A 14,344-nucleotide genomic window follows, 5' to 3' on the forward strand; every position below is an offset into this window, starting at 1 on the left:
TTGGCACCCTCTCTCCCCTCACTGTTGACCCCAGGCTACTACACCCCAGAAGATTGCCACCGCACAGAAAATTGTCTCCTGTGCTCCCATTGCACAATGAGGGAAAATGACCTGTGGATAAAGAGCTCACAGGACACCGGGAAGATTTCTGTCACAGTCTTTACAAGAAATGACTTGTCTGGAGTATTACCAAGGGTGGTGCCAGGCTGTCCTTGCCCCTCACCTGAGCAGGGAGGCTCAGCATAAATGCCTGCCTCCTCTCACCTACACCCATAGACCACCAGATCTGCCCAGGAGACACCAGGTGAGAGGCAGATCCGGGCACAGAAACTGATTGATTGCTGTGTTTCCTCTCAGTGGAACCTCCTGGCTTCTGCTCACTTGTGGGGTTTGTGCCAGGCTGAGGGGACACATGGGAAATGCTTCCTACTGAATCAGGGGCTCCTGGAGGAAGTGGCGACCTGGGTGGTCCCTGCCCTCCAGACCCCTCTCTACTGCCTGCATGCCTTCTTAGACAGAGGTAGTTGAGCAGGCAGGATGGATGGATGAGAACTGAGCAGCCTTGTGGCTCTGATGGGGGGAGGTCCTGCTGAGAGGTCTCAGGAGGCACTGCTAGGACACACATGAACAGCAGTAAGGAGAAATGAGCAGGGCCTGTGTGGATGAGAGGCCAAGGGGGAGGCACCAGTCTGTGAGGGTCTCCTCCAGCCTCTCCTCTCACCCCAGCAGGATGAAGCTACTCACCAGCCTGGTCTTCTGCTCCCTGCTCCTGGGAGTCTGCCATGGAGGGTTTTTTTCATTTATTGGGGAGGCTTTCCAAGGTAAGCTGAGAAGGCCCCCACCTCTAGGGGTGTCCTGAGCATTCAGGGGGGTTGGACTCACTGCTCTGCTTGCTGGAAGGACCAGGGGTTCCTGCAAGACTTCCTGCTATGCACTGCATACAGCAGGAGGCAGACAGGATTATGACCCAGAATGCTGGAGGCCAATCCTGTCTGACTGAAAGTCGGCCTGACAATTCCTCAGTGCATTTATGAAGAACATGAGCTACTGCTGGCATCACCTAAAGAGCTGTGATAGCTCAGAGGTCCAGACAGTCCTCCCTGCACCTAGAGTCTCAGGACTGGCTTTGCATGTGGCCTGGCATGGAGACGCTCAGTGTTTCCTCGGGAGGTCAGAACTTGCACCCACAGCTGAGATCATTGCTCCTAAGTTTCTTTCTGCAAGACAGCACAGGACCCATGCATTCTACTCAAAGGGCAGTCAGCAGGTCATGGTGGTGCGCATGTTCTCTGTCAGGATAGATTCTCGCATCAGAGCAGATGCTCTCTGTATGCAGCCCTCCTCTGCCTTTTGTCACCTCATGATGGAACTTCCTAGATCAGGGGAGCTACATCCACAGCACTGTCCCTTGGCTACAGGCAGTGTGTTCCCTGGGGGCATTGTCAATGGCTATAGGACTTTAGGTGGCTCTACTAGGAAAATGTGCTGTGGGGTCTGTGGTAGGAGCTGGGAAGCTCAGAAGTGGTTACCCTGTGGTTAACATCTCCCAGGGCTGCAGCTGGCAGGCCCTGAACTGTGATGCCATTGCCCTGCCTGTGTGGAGTGCTTCCCACCCGGGTGAGCGCCAGCTCACAGCAGCACTGTGGGCAGAAAAACAAACACAGATCATAGAAGATGCCCTAAGGGCTCTCCTGAGTTACTCTGAGAAGCCAGAGGGGACCAGGCCATGATCTTCCAGTTCAAGCTCTCAGGCTGCTCTGAGCAAGACTCAGGCCAGGAGTACTTTCAATGCCTCTGTCCTCTCAAAGGCATGGGCAGAGTCTTTTGGGTCATGTTCCTGTGGTCTTTCCCATGCAGGGGCTGGAGACATGTGGCGAGCCTACACTGACATGAAGGAAGCTGGCTGGAAAGATGGAGACAAATACTTCCATGCTCGGGGGAACTATGATGCTGCCCAAAGGGGTCCCGGGGGAGTCTGGGCTGCTGAGAAAATCAGGTAACTCAGAAGGCTGGGTAGCAGGGCTCGACTCTTCTGGGGAAAGCAGTGGCAGGTGAACTCTGGAGAAGATCCTGCCACTCTAACGTCCCTCCTCCTCTTGCTCGCAAGGCTAGTGTGCCCATCAAAGCCCAGTGTATGCCCTGGGCTGTGTGCAGAGCCAGCACACAGCCATGCTCTGTGAGCCTGCTCCCAAATGTAGACAGGGGAGGGACTCTCAGCTCAGCCCTGTGTTTCTGTCTTTGTTTATCTAGTGTGAGAGGACCAGCCTGGGCTGCCCAGTGTCTCAGCTTCTATTTCCTGGCACTATCTGGTTCCTCCTGAGCCAGCCCATGCAAAGGGGAGAACTGGAGGATAGATTGTGTCCACACAGCTTGGTGACTGACTGATCTCCTGTGTGTCTGCTTCTCCTAGTGATGCAAGAGAGAGCTTTCAGGAATTCTTCGGCAGAGGACACGAGGACACCATGGCTGACCAGGAAGCCAACAGACATGGCCGCAGTGGCAAAGACCCCAATTACTACAGACCTCCTGGACTGCCTGCCAAATACTGAGAGTCCTCCTATTAGTTCAGAAGGCTGTGTTGGGGTCCTGAGGGTGGGGTCTGGGCTTCCTATCTAGGAACACTGAAGATGCTCTCTGGGGCAACATAGTATACCTCTCATGTGTGTATCCCACAAGGGTTTCAGAATGGAGTTACTCGAGCAGTAGTAACTGCTTGAGGAGGAGAGGGTAATAAACAGGAACTTGGAAGTGGATCTGAGCCTGCGTATCTGTCATTGACGACGCTTTGGGGAACACTCGGGGCAGACACCACTCTTCTAGACTCTGACATGAGTCGCTCTAGCCCCTTTCTCGGGCCCTGTGACTGTGCGTGTTTGTTGTTATTTTTGGGCCTTTCTGTGTCCAGGCCCTCACTCCCTGTCAATCGTGTGCACTGACCAGTTCCTGTGCCCCAGCCTTAGTTCTCAGTGGTGCTGCCTCCAGGGACCAGGGACACACCCATGGGCCACCTCATACGTGGGTGTGCTGCAGCTGTCAGGGTGGTCCTGCTCCTTCCTCTACAACACACAATCCCAAGGCCACTCACCTTCTCCATCCTAAGAAATACTGAGGAGGGCTTTCCTCTTGACTTAGGAGTGTTGCTGCTGTGAGGAAACACCATGTCAAAGCATCTTGGAGAGCAAAGCGTTTATTTGACTCGTACAGGTGGTCTCAGTGTTGGGGAAAGTTAGGGCGGGACCTCACAGGTCAAGAAGCTGCAGGCTGAAGCTGATGCAGAGGTCCTAGAAGAGTGCTGCTCACTGGCTTTCTCTTCGTGGCCTACTCAGCCTGCTTTGTAATAGAACCCAGGACCATCAGCCCAGGGGTGATACCACCCACCATTGGTTGGGGCTTCCCCCAATAATCAATATTGAAGGAAATGGAGATGATGCACCTATCCCTGCATTACTTGATGTTCCAGGATGGGGGGATACTGAAGAGGGCGCTCCACCCTCTCAGACGAGAAAGGGAGGGAGGATTGGGATAGGAGACTGTGTTGTGGGGGACCAGAAGAAGGGGCAGTGATCGGGATGCAAAGTGAATAAATAAATTAATCAGTAAGAAAAGAGGGAAACCATGCCTTACGGCCTGGCTACATCAGGGTCTTACAGAGGAAGTTTCTTAGTTGAGGTCCCCTCTCACTCAATGATCTTATCTTGAGTCAAGTTGACACAATACCAGCAAGCACTGGTCTGTTTGACTTGCACTGAGTCCAGAGAAATATCCCAGAGCAAATCGTGATAGGAGATAAAGACAACAGCTCAGAATCCCAAATTCGCATGTGCCGCCACACCAGGTGCTTTTTAAATGTTTTTTCAAGTGTATGCATTCTGAGAGTATATTGTGCTGGCTCGTATGTGTACACATTCTGAGGGTATATTTTGCTTGCTCGTTTTATGTGGATTTGACACAAGCTAGTCATCAGAAAGGATGGAGCCTTGACTGAGAACTTGCCTCCTTAAGATCTGGGTTTAGAGCATTTTCTTTTCTTTTTTTTCCTCCCGGAGCTGAGGACTGAACCCAGGGCGCCTTGTACTTCCTTGTAGTCAGTGGTAGGCAAGTGGCCTATCATGGAGTTAAGTCCCCAACCCCTGAAAGCATTTTCTGAGTTCATGATGTATGGCAGTGATTGAGGAGTGTCGGGAAGGCGACTGCGGGTGGTGCCAACCCTAGGCTGGTGGTCCCAGGTTCTATAAGAAAGCCTGTTGAGCAAGCAGTGAGGAGTAAGAGAGTAGACAGTAGCCCTCCATGGCCTCTGCATCTGCCTCTGCCTCCAGGTTCCCACCCTGTTTGAGATCCTGTCCTGAGACAGGACAGGCCCTGACTGCCGTCCGGGAAAGATGTGGTGTGAAAGTGTAAGTCAAACAACCCCTTTCCTCCCCAGCTTGCTTTTGTCGTGGTGTTTCATCACAGCAACAGTAGCCCTAGCGTGTGGAGATTCCTATTGGTGCGTGTGTCGAGTAGGAGACTCTATTGTGCCACTCTGCTTCTCACTCACTGTAATAAACACTAGGTCGTGGGGAAAGGGTCACTAGGATTATAAGTCTTCAAAGGAAGCTCGTGGCAGCCACTGAAACAGAGAGCACAGAGGAACATGTTTCCTAGCTCTCGCTTGTGTACAGTTGACAGAGCCAGCCAGCATGGCTATCTTATGTGACTCAGCATGGTCTCTCTCACAGTGCAGCATGCCTCCTGCTAGCTCTGCCCTTGCTCCTGGGCACTGGGACTACAGGCAGCTACCACACCTGCCCAGCTTTTCTGTGGGCTCTGGGGATCCTAACTCCATGCTGCTCAGACAAGCACTACCCACTGAGAAATCTTCCCCTGAAATGCACTGACTTTAATATTTCTCATATGTATAAAATCTTCGAAGGCTGGATTCTGCCTCACAGCTCTTCCTTTGTTTGATCCTTGGTTTCCTTTCCTTCATGAAAAATCTAGAAGTTACTTGTCCTCTGACTCTGCCTCAGCAAACTGACCATGGCGCTTCCCCTCAGTAGTACAATCTCCTGAGGCCATACTCCCCTCAAGACCAGTGGTTTGCGCTTGCTCTGAGAAGCCATCCTGCCACCTCTGTTTCCTTTCTTCCATTTGCTGCATCCCCAATTCCTTTGTCACCCCTCTGAGACAGAGTTTATTCCCTCTCCCTCTCCCACACCTCTGTCTGAGATTTCTCCCAGGGACTACAGACATTCTGTTGAGTCTGACATGGTCTGTTCAGATTTCCTCATTAATTAATTAATTAATTCATTCATTCATTCATTTGTCTGCGCCTTAGTTTTTCTGTAGACAGGGTCTCACTATGTAGCCCTGGCTGTCTTAGAATTCACTATGTAATGCAGGCTGGCCTCAAACTTTCAGAGATTGCCTGCTTCTGCCTCTTAGGTTCTACAATTAAAGGCATGCACCACAATTCCTGGTTCCTTTCCTCGTTTGTCTTTCTTCTGTAAATGTGACTTCATCACCAGTCTCCTCGCCTTAGGAGTCCTCCCCAGTTCCACTTCCCAGGTGAAAAGCAGTTATCAACTTGAGTCCTGGCCCTGCTGTGATCCAGCTGGTTTCCCCGCAGAGGGCGGGATAAGGAGAGGGCAGATGAGACTGATTTTGTCTACTTGGCTTCTTTTTGGATGGTGTTGCTGAGACACCCCAGAATCCCTCATTCTCAATTTTTAGGAGTAGCAAAATCCAAGTCTGCTGCACAGATTCAGTGGTAGTCCAGCTAGACATGGAGGGGATGCAGAATTACCTGTCCATGGCTTGCGCTGACTGCCACAGCAGGGCAGAGCGCCACGTCCAGAGGCTGCTGGAACCCTAGCTGAGCTGATTGCCATGGGGTTTAGCTGGATGCTAGACTCCAAACCCTTGACTAACACCTCAGTTTGTTGCCTTTGTCTCATGACCCCTAATGGGCTTTCCCTTCTGATCAACGGCCCCCATCACATGCTTGGCACCCTCATCCTACTGAGGTATGCCCCAACTCATTCCTGCAGCTGCTCACCTCCTGGTCTGCTTTCTACCACCCCAGCAGCCTCTTACCCTGTTGTAATGCATGAGACCTGTGCACTTAGTTCGTGGCTATTTCCACAGCAATGTTCAGATCTCAAGGCTCCCACCTAATCCACCAATCATGTCACCCCCTTCTCACCTCCCAGGCCTTGCCCCTCGGCTACCACTTTCCTTAGTCATTGGGAAGCTGAACCCACAGAGTCCCAGCAAGTGATGACAATCAGAAGCCTCAGGGTCACCTTGGATCCTACCAGATATAAAAAAACTCAGGCTCCCCACCAGATCTGCTGTGTCATTTGTGGGTACCATGAAAACCAGAAATGTGGGTGTCCCAGTATAGAAAGTATTTAGAATTTCAAGACTGAGAAAACAGATTAATAAGTCAAGAGCAGTTGCCTTTCCCAAGCAAGAGACTCTGTTCTTACAGGTGCACATGGGGCTTCCTAGGGCACAGAGGAGGTCCACTGAGCCCCAAGACATCCCCAAACTCCTTCTGAGGGACTCCACAAAGCCTCACCCATCTATGAAATGGGACAATTCAATAAGAAAAGTTACCACATAAACGGGGTTGGAAATACTGTAAAGACTCAGAGTTGGCTGCCCAATGGGTATAATGGGTATTGCCCACGGCAATAAGCAGAGTCACTTGCATGGGAAGGTTTCGACTGGGCAAGTCCTCTGCAATAAAAACATGGTGATGCTAAACCCCTTCAAAGAACAATCAAGCAGGCCTTTTGCATTTTCTTACTAGGAAACCCTAAGTAAATCCTAGATTTACCTGTGACCTTGATGTAAAAGAGATTTTCAGTCTTCTGGTCCTTGTCATAGAGAACCTAGGACAGAATCCGGACAGTGTGAGCTGGTGACTTACAAGGTAAAGGACTGGTTAGAGTTGAACAGGAAGCTACCCAGGGATGTCAACGTGCATAGAGCACACAAGCCCTAGGGGACCCTGCTGGGGGGCCCAGTGCTGGTGTGACTGGACCAGGATCACGCTGTGTATCTCCTACAACATCTCCAAGGCAATCACTGCTTAGGTCCTGGGTTTACAATAAACTAGCCCAGTGATAGGAAGAATACTGGCTGCTCTTCCAGGGAACCTGGGTTCAAATCCCAGTACCAACATTGTGGCTCAAAGCTTCCTGTACCTCTAGTTCCAGGATATCCAAAGGTTCCTTTGCACCCCACACATCTGGTCGCACAGATGCATATGCATACAAATTACTCATCCACATAATATTTTAAAAATAAGTATCTTACAAAGAAAAAAAAAAGAACACCTACAGGGCAGTGGGGGTGCAGACCTTTCTTTCCAGCAGTCCGAGGCAGAGGTGGGTGGGTCTTTGTGAGTCCAAGACCAGCCTGCTCCACAGAGCAAGCTCCACGCCAGCCAGAGCTATACAGAGCAACCCTGTCTCCATAAACCAACCCCTGGAACAACGCTGCATCTGAACTGAGGAATGACACAGGATGTAACCAGGTGGAAGCAGGTTAATAAGCCCCAGAGTACAGAATCCAAGTCAGGACAGCGTCCGAGCTGCTGGGGTGACAGTCATGTTGCTAGGCTGAGACCAAAGCTGCTTACCTATTCATGTGCTGAGACTGTCCGCTGGCAGACAGGATGGTCTTCAAAAGGCCCTGCACTGCCCCAGCAGGTGGGCTAGGCAGGAAGTAGTGGGGGTTTTATATTAGTAGCAAAAGGGGAAATGACCAATGGAGAACAGCACTGACAGACATCAGAGGGTTTAACTAATCTCATTAAAAGTGAGGCTAGGGGGAAGGAGGGAATAGGGACAAGGCTTTACACAATGACAAGTCTCACAGGTGCAGGAAATTACTCACTTCAGGGTTTGACTCCCCCCCCCCCCCCCAGTTCCCTAAACACATTTTCTATTGGTATGGTGACTGCCAGGGGAGACAGTTATATTCCGAATTCTAACGGCAGGTAGCATGACCCATCTACCTGTTCTGCATGCTAGTGTCAGCCCTTAGCCAGGACGGGTGGCTCCACACTGTTTCAAGGGGCCAGTCCTATGGAAGAGCTCTCTACCTTTTAACCCACAAAATCAAAAACTTAAAGAAACAAATATAGAACCTTCCCTTAGGTCATTGGGGTGGGGGTGGGGAGAGATATCCAGACCCAAGCAGTCAGCCTCATTAGCAGTCTCCTGTCTATCACTCCATCATGCTCTATCACTCCATCACGGTCAGAGTTCAGATCTGGACACAAAATGACATTGAGGCAACCACCCAGCGAGTGTGCCTGGAACTTCTCAGCAAACGGCAGCTGTATTGGAAAACACTGCCCCGTGTTCAGATGGTTCAGATGGGAACGTTTGGCTGAAGAGGATTTTCTTTTCTCTCTGCCTTGGAAGATTAAGTCGGTGGGCGTGGGCTAGGAATACTGTTTGGGAAGTGAGCAGTGTGGTCACTTGCCCTCGGAGGGGCTATGATGACACGATGGCAGCCGTGCCAGTTCCTGCTGTCTGCTTGCCTTGAGGTGTAGGCCATCTTTTAGCCACTGCCTGGTGACTGAAGCTGAAAGTGAAGGAGAGCTCTCTAACTGTTACCTCAGTCCAGTCTCATGGTCAGCTTCAGCTACACATCCACAACCCAGGTGTTGCGGTGGGAAGGCCTGCCACAGCCCACAAAACTCGAAACCACCCCGTGAAGCCTTCAGTCTACTAGGCCAAACCATACCCAAGGTCATGCGTAATTACAGCAGACTGTGTGGCTTCTCTGATTTGTTATAAGTTGGGAAAAAAACCAGGTCACTCATTCAGTGTATCTAACACTACTCCACACTGGCTTTACCTAAAATCTTCCTTCTGATTGCTCCAAAGTAAATCTCATATCCATGTTCTCCTTAAAGAAAACCTTCATCATTTATTACCAACATAACAGGCTACATAAAGCTTCATAAATGACAATCCAGTTACATGGCTTGGCTAATATAATCATTTGTTATCATTTATGTTAGTGCGTGGCTTTCTCTTGCTATGGCTTTTTAAAATAAAATTTTAAAGTATATGTGATGGCACAAACCCTTAATTCTAACATTCAGGAGGCAGAGGCAGTAGATATTTAAAGTCGAGACAGCCTGGTATACCTACATGTTCCAGGCTAGCGAGGGTTATAAATTAAGACAAAAAAAGAGAAAGGAATGAAGGAAAAAGTGCATAACCCGATAAAAAAAATAAAAGAGAGGGCGTGAGCGTTTGGGTCACCCACTCTCCAAAACTTACAGATAATATATTTCCAGGATTAGTCAGTACGTATAGGCTTAGATTAGAGAATATCAAATACATACTGGAAAAATACTTGAAACTGAGCTCAACTCAGATATGGGCAGTCTTATTTAAAACTCTAGTTTGGATCTTCAGTATTTATTACATAAGCCAACAGGAATGATGTCATTGTTCCAGGTCCTAACTCAGTAAGAAAAAGTATTGAACTCCAGTTTACAATATTAGTTATGTCTTCCTGTACCAAAGCTTCTGCTCCCTACAGATCTGCATCAGTAGAAACCAATTCCCTGATTCATGGTGTACACAAAGAATCCGACCCAGCAGGGAGCACCTCCAGGCTGCTTCCAGTGAAGGTCAGCCCACTGCTTCCTTGAGAAACTCTGAGGTCACAGAGCCACAAAAGCCAAGGGCTGGCCAGGCGGTGATGAGACATCAGCAGCTGCAGCAGCATGTTTTGGGGTGTCCTCTTCCCTTCTGTGCCAAAGACCTCTGCAGGGTCGAGAGCAGGATTCCACTTGGTCAAAGTAGATCCCCAACTAGGCCTGCTGCGACCAGAGGAAGCGGTCACACTTCTCAAGCATGCCTTGTATCAGCGCTCTGAAATCCCAAGAAAGAAACATACAAATTCAGTTGTCCTCATGCGTTCTTAATAGCAAATTAAAAACTCTGTACACTTAAGAGGATTCACAACACTGATGCAGTGATCAAACGACGCAGGCTGAAGCCAGCAGAGTGGGTGGGGCATCATGACTCAGGGAATTAGAATGTTGGCCATGCACAGATGAGGCCTCGGGTTCAATGCCCAGTGTTGGGGGGAGGGGGGAGGGGAGGGGAGGGAGGAAGGGATCAACAGAATGAACCAGCAACCTGGAATGGAAGAAAATATACGCAAATCCTACCTGGTAACAGGTACTTATACTTTGAATGTGGTGGAATTCCACAACTAAATTATCAACCTGATTCTAAAATGGGCAATGAACTCAGTTATTTCTCCAAAGATAGATACCAAAGCCAGCAAGCACAAATGTTCACTCAGCATCAATAGTCATTAGGAAAATGCAAACCAGTTAAGCAGCTCTGGTGCAAAATCCTAAAACTTTTAAACTTGAGTAACTGTTCCGAGTCCAGAAGACTAAGAAGGCTGAAATACTTCTGTTCTCAGATATATCAGAGAGGGGACCGTCAAGCTATCCTGTCACCAGTGCACCTACATGAGGCATCTGGGATGCTCAAACTCAACAGAAGCAGAATGGAGGTAGCCAGGGAATGGGACGCAAGGCCTGTTTCATAGCTATGGTGCCCCAGTTCACAGAAGAGAACACAGTAGAGAGCAGCTGCATAGCAGCGTGCATGCACTAAACGACTAAATGCTCCAGACAGTAATTTCCCATGGATTTGCTTTCCTTTTCTTTCCTTTTTTACAACACAGTAATTACTGCTATACAGCCAGGCTGGCCTGAAGCTGCTGATCCTCTGTCTCAGTATCTATCCCCAGGGCTGAGATTACAGGTGTGTGCCAGCATGCTTGCCTTGCTTTTGTTGTTTTCACTATATCTATTTTACCACGAATAGAAGAAAAACTTGATTAAAATATTTGTGTATGTGTGTGTGTGTGTGCGCGCGCATATATACATAGTTTGCTTTGTTTATTAACTGGATATTGAACCCATGGCTTCATGCATGATAAGTGTTCTGCCACTAAGCTACATCCCCAGCCTTTTTTCACTTTTGAGACAGGATTTCACTAAATCACCCTGGGTGTCTTTCTCCTGCCCTGGCCTTCTATGGAGCTAGCTCATAGGCCCAAGCTATCAGGCTTGGCAATGTCAAAATCATTCAAAGAACCGAGGACGTACAGTATTGGGGCCCTCGTACTAACTGAAGAGTATCTTGATCATGACTATGAGTAAGTTGTACTTTGGCCTCCTCTTTTACACCATGGTCAGCAGACGCATCTCAGTCTCTTCATGTCCTAGGGAAGGAGGGACCAGACTACATGACCTCTGCACTCCCATCTATCCACCTCTGTGAGTCTGTGAGAGTCTGGGCGCCCCAGCATCACAGAGAGTGCACAACAGGCTGGCATTACCTCTGCCTTCTCTCAGCAATCCTCAGGATATCACAGGTTCTGGTGAACTTTTCTGACAACTCAAGAGCCAGACCACACTCCTGTAGCAGTGACCAGGCCCGATCTGGGCCCATGGCCTTAGCTAACAGGAGGGCCACATTCTCCACATTGATAGGGGCTGGCCCATCACTGAGGCTCCCGTTTAGTGACTCCTGGGGAGCTGGCCTTGTGCTCTTGGTCTGTAGTAGATGTAGGAGAAGCTTCCATTCCTCCAAGGTCTCAGGGATCCACCCTGCACACAGAGACAACAGTGGTGTTGGCCACAAAGCACAAAGGCTCCATACACGAAGCCTCAGAACTGTAAGAACACTTAAAACACACTCAAGAACGGGGTCTCCTCACCTCAGCACAAACCTCTCTGACACACAGAACTAAAACTTATCCTCAAACTTCCTTGAATTTCAATGAGGAGTAAAACAGACACAACCCCACAATCAGGTTAGTAAAGGCCTTAAATACATAAACAAATCACTACTTACAAACCATGTTAAGTGTACTAAGGGAAAGAATGGTGAACTATAGGACTGTGGGCATCGCTCAGAGCATCTGAGAAAGGTTCTGTGATAAGCAACACGTGAGCAAGAGCTAAGCCAGGCAGAAGGGCACAGGCAGGAGGGTGCATGCTTATGTCTTGCATGGCGTCCAAACGAGGAGCAGGAGCAGGCAGGGAGTGCAGAGGACTGTACTATGTATGACACAGGCGACACAGAAGGTAATGTGACACCGCAAGAACCAGCTGAGTTAAGCGGATGTTTAAAAGCCTACAGTGAGCCAGCAATGGTGGCAGATGCCCTTAATCTCAGCACTCAGGAGGCAGATGTATCTCTGAGTTCAAGGCTGGCCTAGTCTACTGAACAAGTTCCAGGACAGCCAGGGCTGTTACACAGTGAAACCCTGTCTCGAAAAACATAAAACAAAAAACAAAACAAAACACAACAGCCTATGTTACATGTGACAGTGCAGTAAGGATGACAGGTCAGGCCAGGCCACAGCACCGGCTAACAGTATGAACTGCGAAGTATGGGTTCAGTGCAAGGGCCTTCAGGGCAGGAGCCACACTGCTCAACTGTTGCTAAGATTTACTTTACTGCTGTGTGTGTGTACATGCTCACAGGCATGCATGCATGCAAGATGTACACACATGCATTACTGTGAGAACATGTGCACGGGTGTCCAGAGAAGCCAGAAGAGGGAGTCAAGAGTCCCTGGAGCCGGGCAGTGGTGGCGCACGCCTTTAATCCCAGCACTCGGGAGGCAGAGGCAGGTGGATTTCTGAGTTCGAGGCCAGCCTAGTCTACAAAGTGAGTTCCAGGACAGCCAGGGCTACACAGAGAAACCCTGTCTCAAAAAACCAAAAAAAAAAAAAAAAAAAGAGTCCCTGGAGCTGCAGTTGTGGGCAAGTATGATCCACTCAACATGGGGTGATGGGAACCAAACTCTTTCCTGCTGGGCCACCTTGCCAGGCCTTTTTTTTTTTTTTTTTTTAATCTGTCTGCCTGCCTGTTTGTTTAAGAATCATTCTGGCAGCTGAAACAAAAAGTGCTTTAAAGTGGGCAAGAATGAAAGCCAGTTGTGCAGGCATGAGAGTGTCTATCCCAAGAGTCTGTTGTCTCATTTACAACAGTGTAGGGAAAACATGGCATATTATGCTTAAAACAGTAAGCAGTTGCTAAATAGGAAAGGTGCCAGAATATGCCAAAGAGTAGGTAAAGCCCCCACAATTTTAACGGCTATCGTGATTACGTAGACAACCACTGAAAGGTTCAGGGTTGCTTACTGAAAGCGAGGAGAGGCTTGCAGAACAGCACAAAGAGGAGTGAGCACAGGATTTACATACCATTGTCCCCTTCCATCAGGCTTATGTCATTCAGATACACAATGTTGGTGAAGGCCTCCCTCCTCCTCTCCAGCTCCAGACAGAGGGTAAGATATCCAGGCCAGAAACTTCAAGGGGCGGAAGTTGATGAAAGGAGGAAGGACAGTGAGTGTCTGTGACCCGCACTGCCCACATTAGCCACACATGCTCAGTAAAGCTTAAGGTAAAAGTCAGCAAAAATTAAAACTCGGCCTTCGCTTGTTGTTTTGAGATAAGCCCTTTTTTAAAAAAAGTTTTATTATTAAAAAGCCTTTCTTTTTTTTTTCTGTATATGGCATTTTGCGTACATGTAAGTCTGTGCACCATATATATGCCTGCTGCCCAAGGGGGTGGGGGGGAGAGAAATAGGTACTAGACCCCCTTGAACTGGAGTTATAGACACTTATAAATTGTCATGTGAATGCTTGTTTACATATAATGTACATGCCTGGTACCCCCAAATGCCAGAAGAGGGTATCAGATCCTCTGAAACTAAAATTACATCAGTTGTGAACTGCCAAGTGGGTGCTAGAAATGAGGTCTTTTGCAAGAGTAGCAAGTATCTTAACCACCGAGCCATCTCTCCAGTCTGCAAAAATCAGTTTTGTAATTAAAAATTGATGGTAACATGTGCCTAGTGACTAGTACAGCAGAATATTTCCACTATCACACAAACTTCTATTCAATAGCCTTGATTTAAAGAACTTAAGAAACAAAGCTTTATGTACTTTGCTAGTAGCTTTTAATTTTATTTATGTATATGGCTACTTTGCCTGCATGTATGTCTGGTGCCTGTGGAGGCTAGAAGAGAATGTCAGATCCCCCAGAAATTGCCAGGGCTGGTCTGTTGCCATGGACTAATGCAAATACTGGCCCTGGTCACCCCCAGGGATGAGGAGATTGTCACACAGACCAAGTGATGCTATGTAACCTTGCCCCCAAGTTATCCCTCATTGGTGAATAAAGATGCCTACAGCCTGCAGCTGGGCAGAAGAAAAACAGGCTGGGAAGTGTGTTGGTTACCAGGCTGGGGGTCTGAGACAGGGACCACGAGGAGAGGAGAGAAGG

At 48.8% G+C, this 14,344-nt stretch overlaps 2 protein-coding genes across 15 annotated transcripts in view; one reads left to right on the forward strand and one right to left on the reverse strand.

Annotated features, from left to right (window-relative positions):
* Positions 1-272: 272 nt before the first annotated feature.
* Positions 273-2,753, forward strand: Saa2 (serum amyloid A 2). Of its 4 annotated transcripts, none has more exons than NM_001379268.1 (4): positions 273-520; positions 727-821; positions 1,858-1,996; positions 2,411-2,753. In NM_001379268.1, the coding sequence occupies exons 2-4, from the start codon at positions 731-733 to the stop codon at positions 2,547-2,549; spliced, it is 369 nt and encodes a 122-aa protein (NP_001366197.1). In that variant the 5' UTR covers positions 273-520; positions 727-730; the 3' UTR covers positions 2,550-2,753. The 4 variants fall into 4 exon arrangements, with proteins under 4 accessions (NP_001366197.1, NP_001366198.1, NP_035444.1 ...); NM_001379269.1 differs by having other exon boundaries at positions 730-821; NM_011314.3 differs by having other exon boundaries at positions 273-304.
* Positions 2,754-8,905: 6,152 nt separating this feature from the next.
* Positions 8,906-14,344, reverse strand: part of Hps5 (HPS5, biogenesis of lysosomal organelles complex 2 subunit 2) — a 35,600-nt gene continuing 30,161 nt past the window's right edge. For all 11 annotated transcript variants that reach the window (XR_391343.4, XR_003946479.1, XM_006540904.3 and 8 more), the window contains 3 exons: positions 13,259-13,365; positions 11,383-11,653; positions 8,906-9,890 (listed from right to left, as the gene is read on the reverse strand). Coding sequence is in view for 9 of the 11 variants with exons in the window: in XM_006540904.3 (XP_006540967.1) it covers positions 9,830-9,890; positions 11,383-11,653; positions 13,259-13,365 (439 nt within the window). In the remaining 2 variants the exon portion in view is untranslated. The remainder of the gene's footprint in view (positions 9,891-11,382; positions 11,654-13,258; positions 13,366-14,344) is intronic.

This window comes from Mus musculus, chromosome 7 (genome assembly GCF_000001635.26).
Source record: "Mus musculus strain C57BL/6J chromosome 7, GRCm38.p6 C57BL/6J".
NCBI classification, from domain to species: domain Eukaryota; kingdom Metazoa; phylum Chordata; class Mammalia; order Rodentia; family Muridae; genus Mus; species Mus musculus.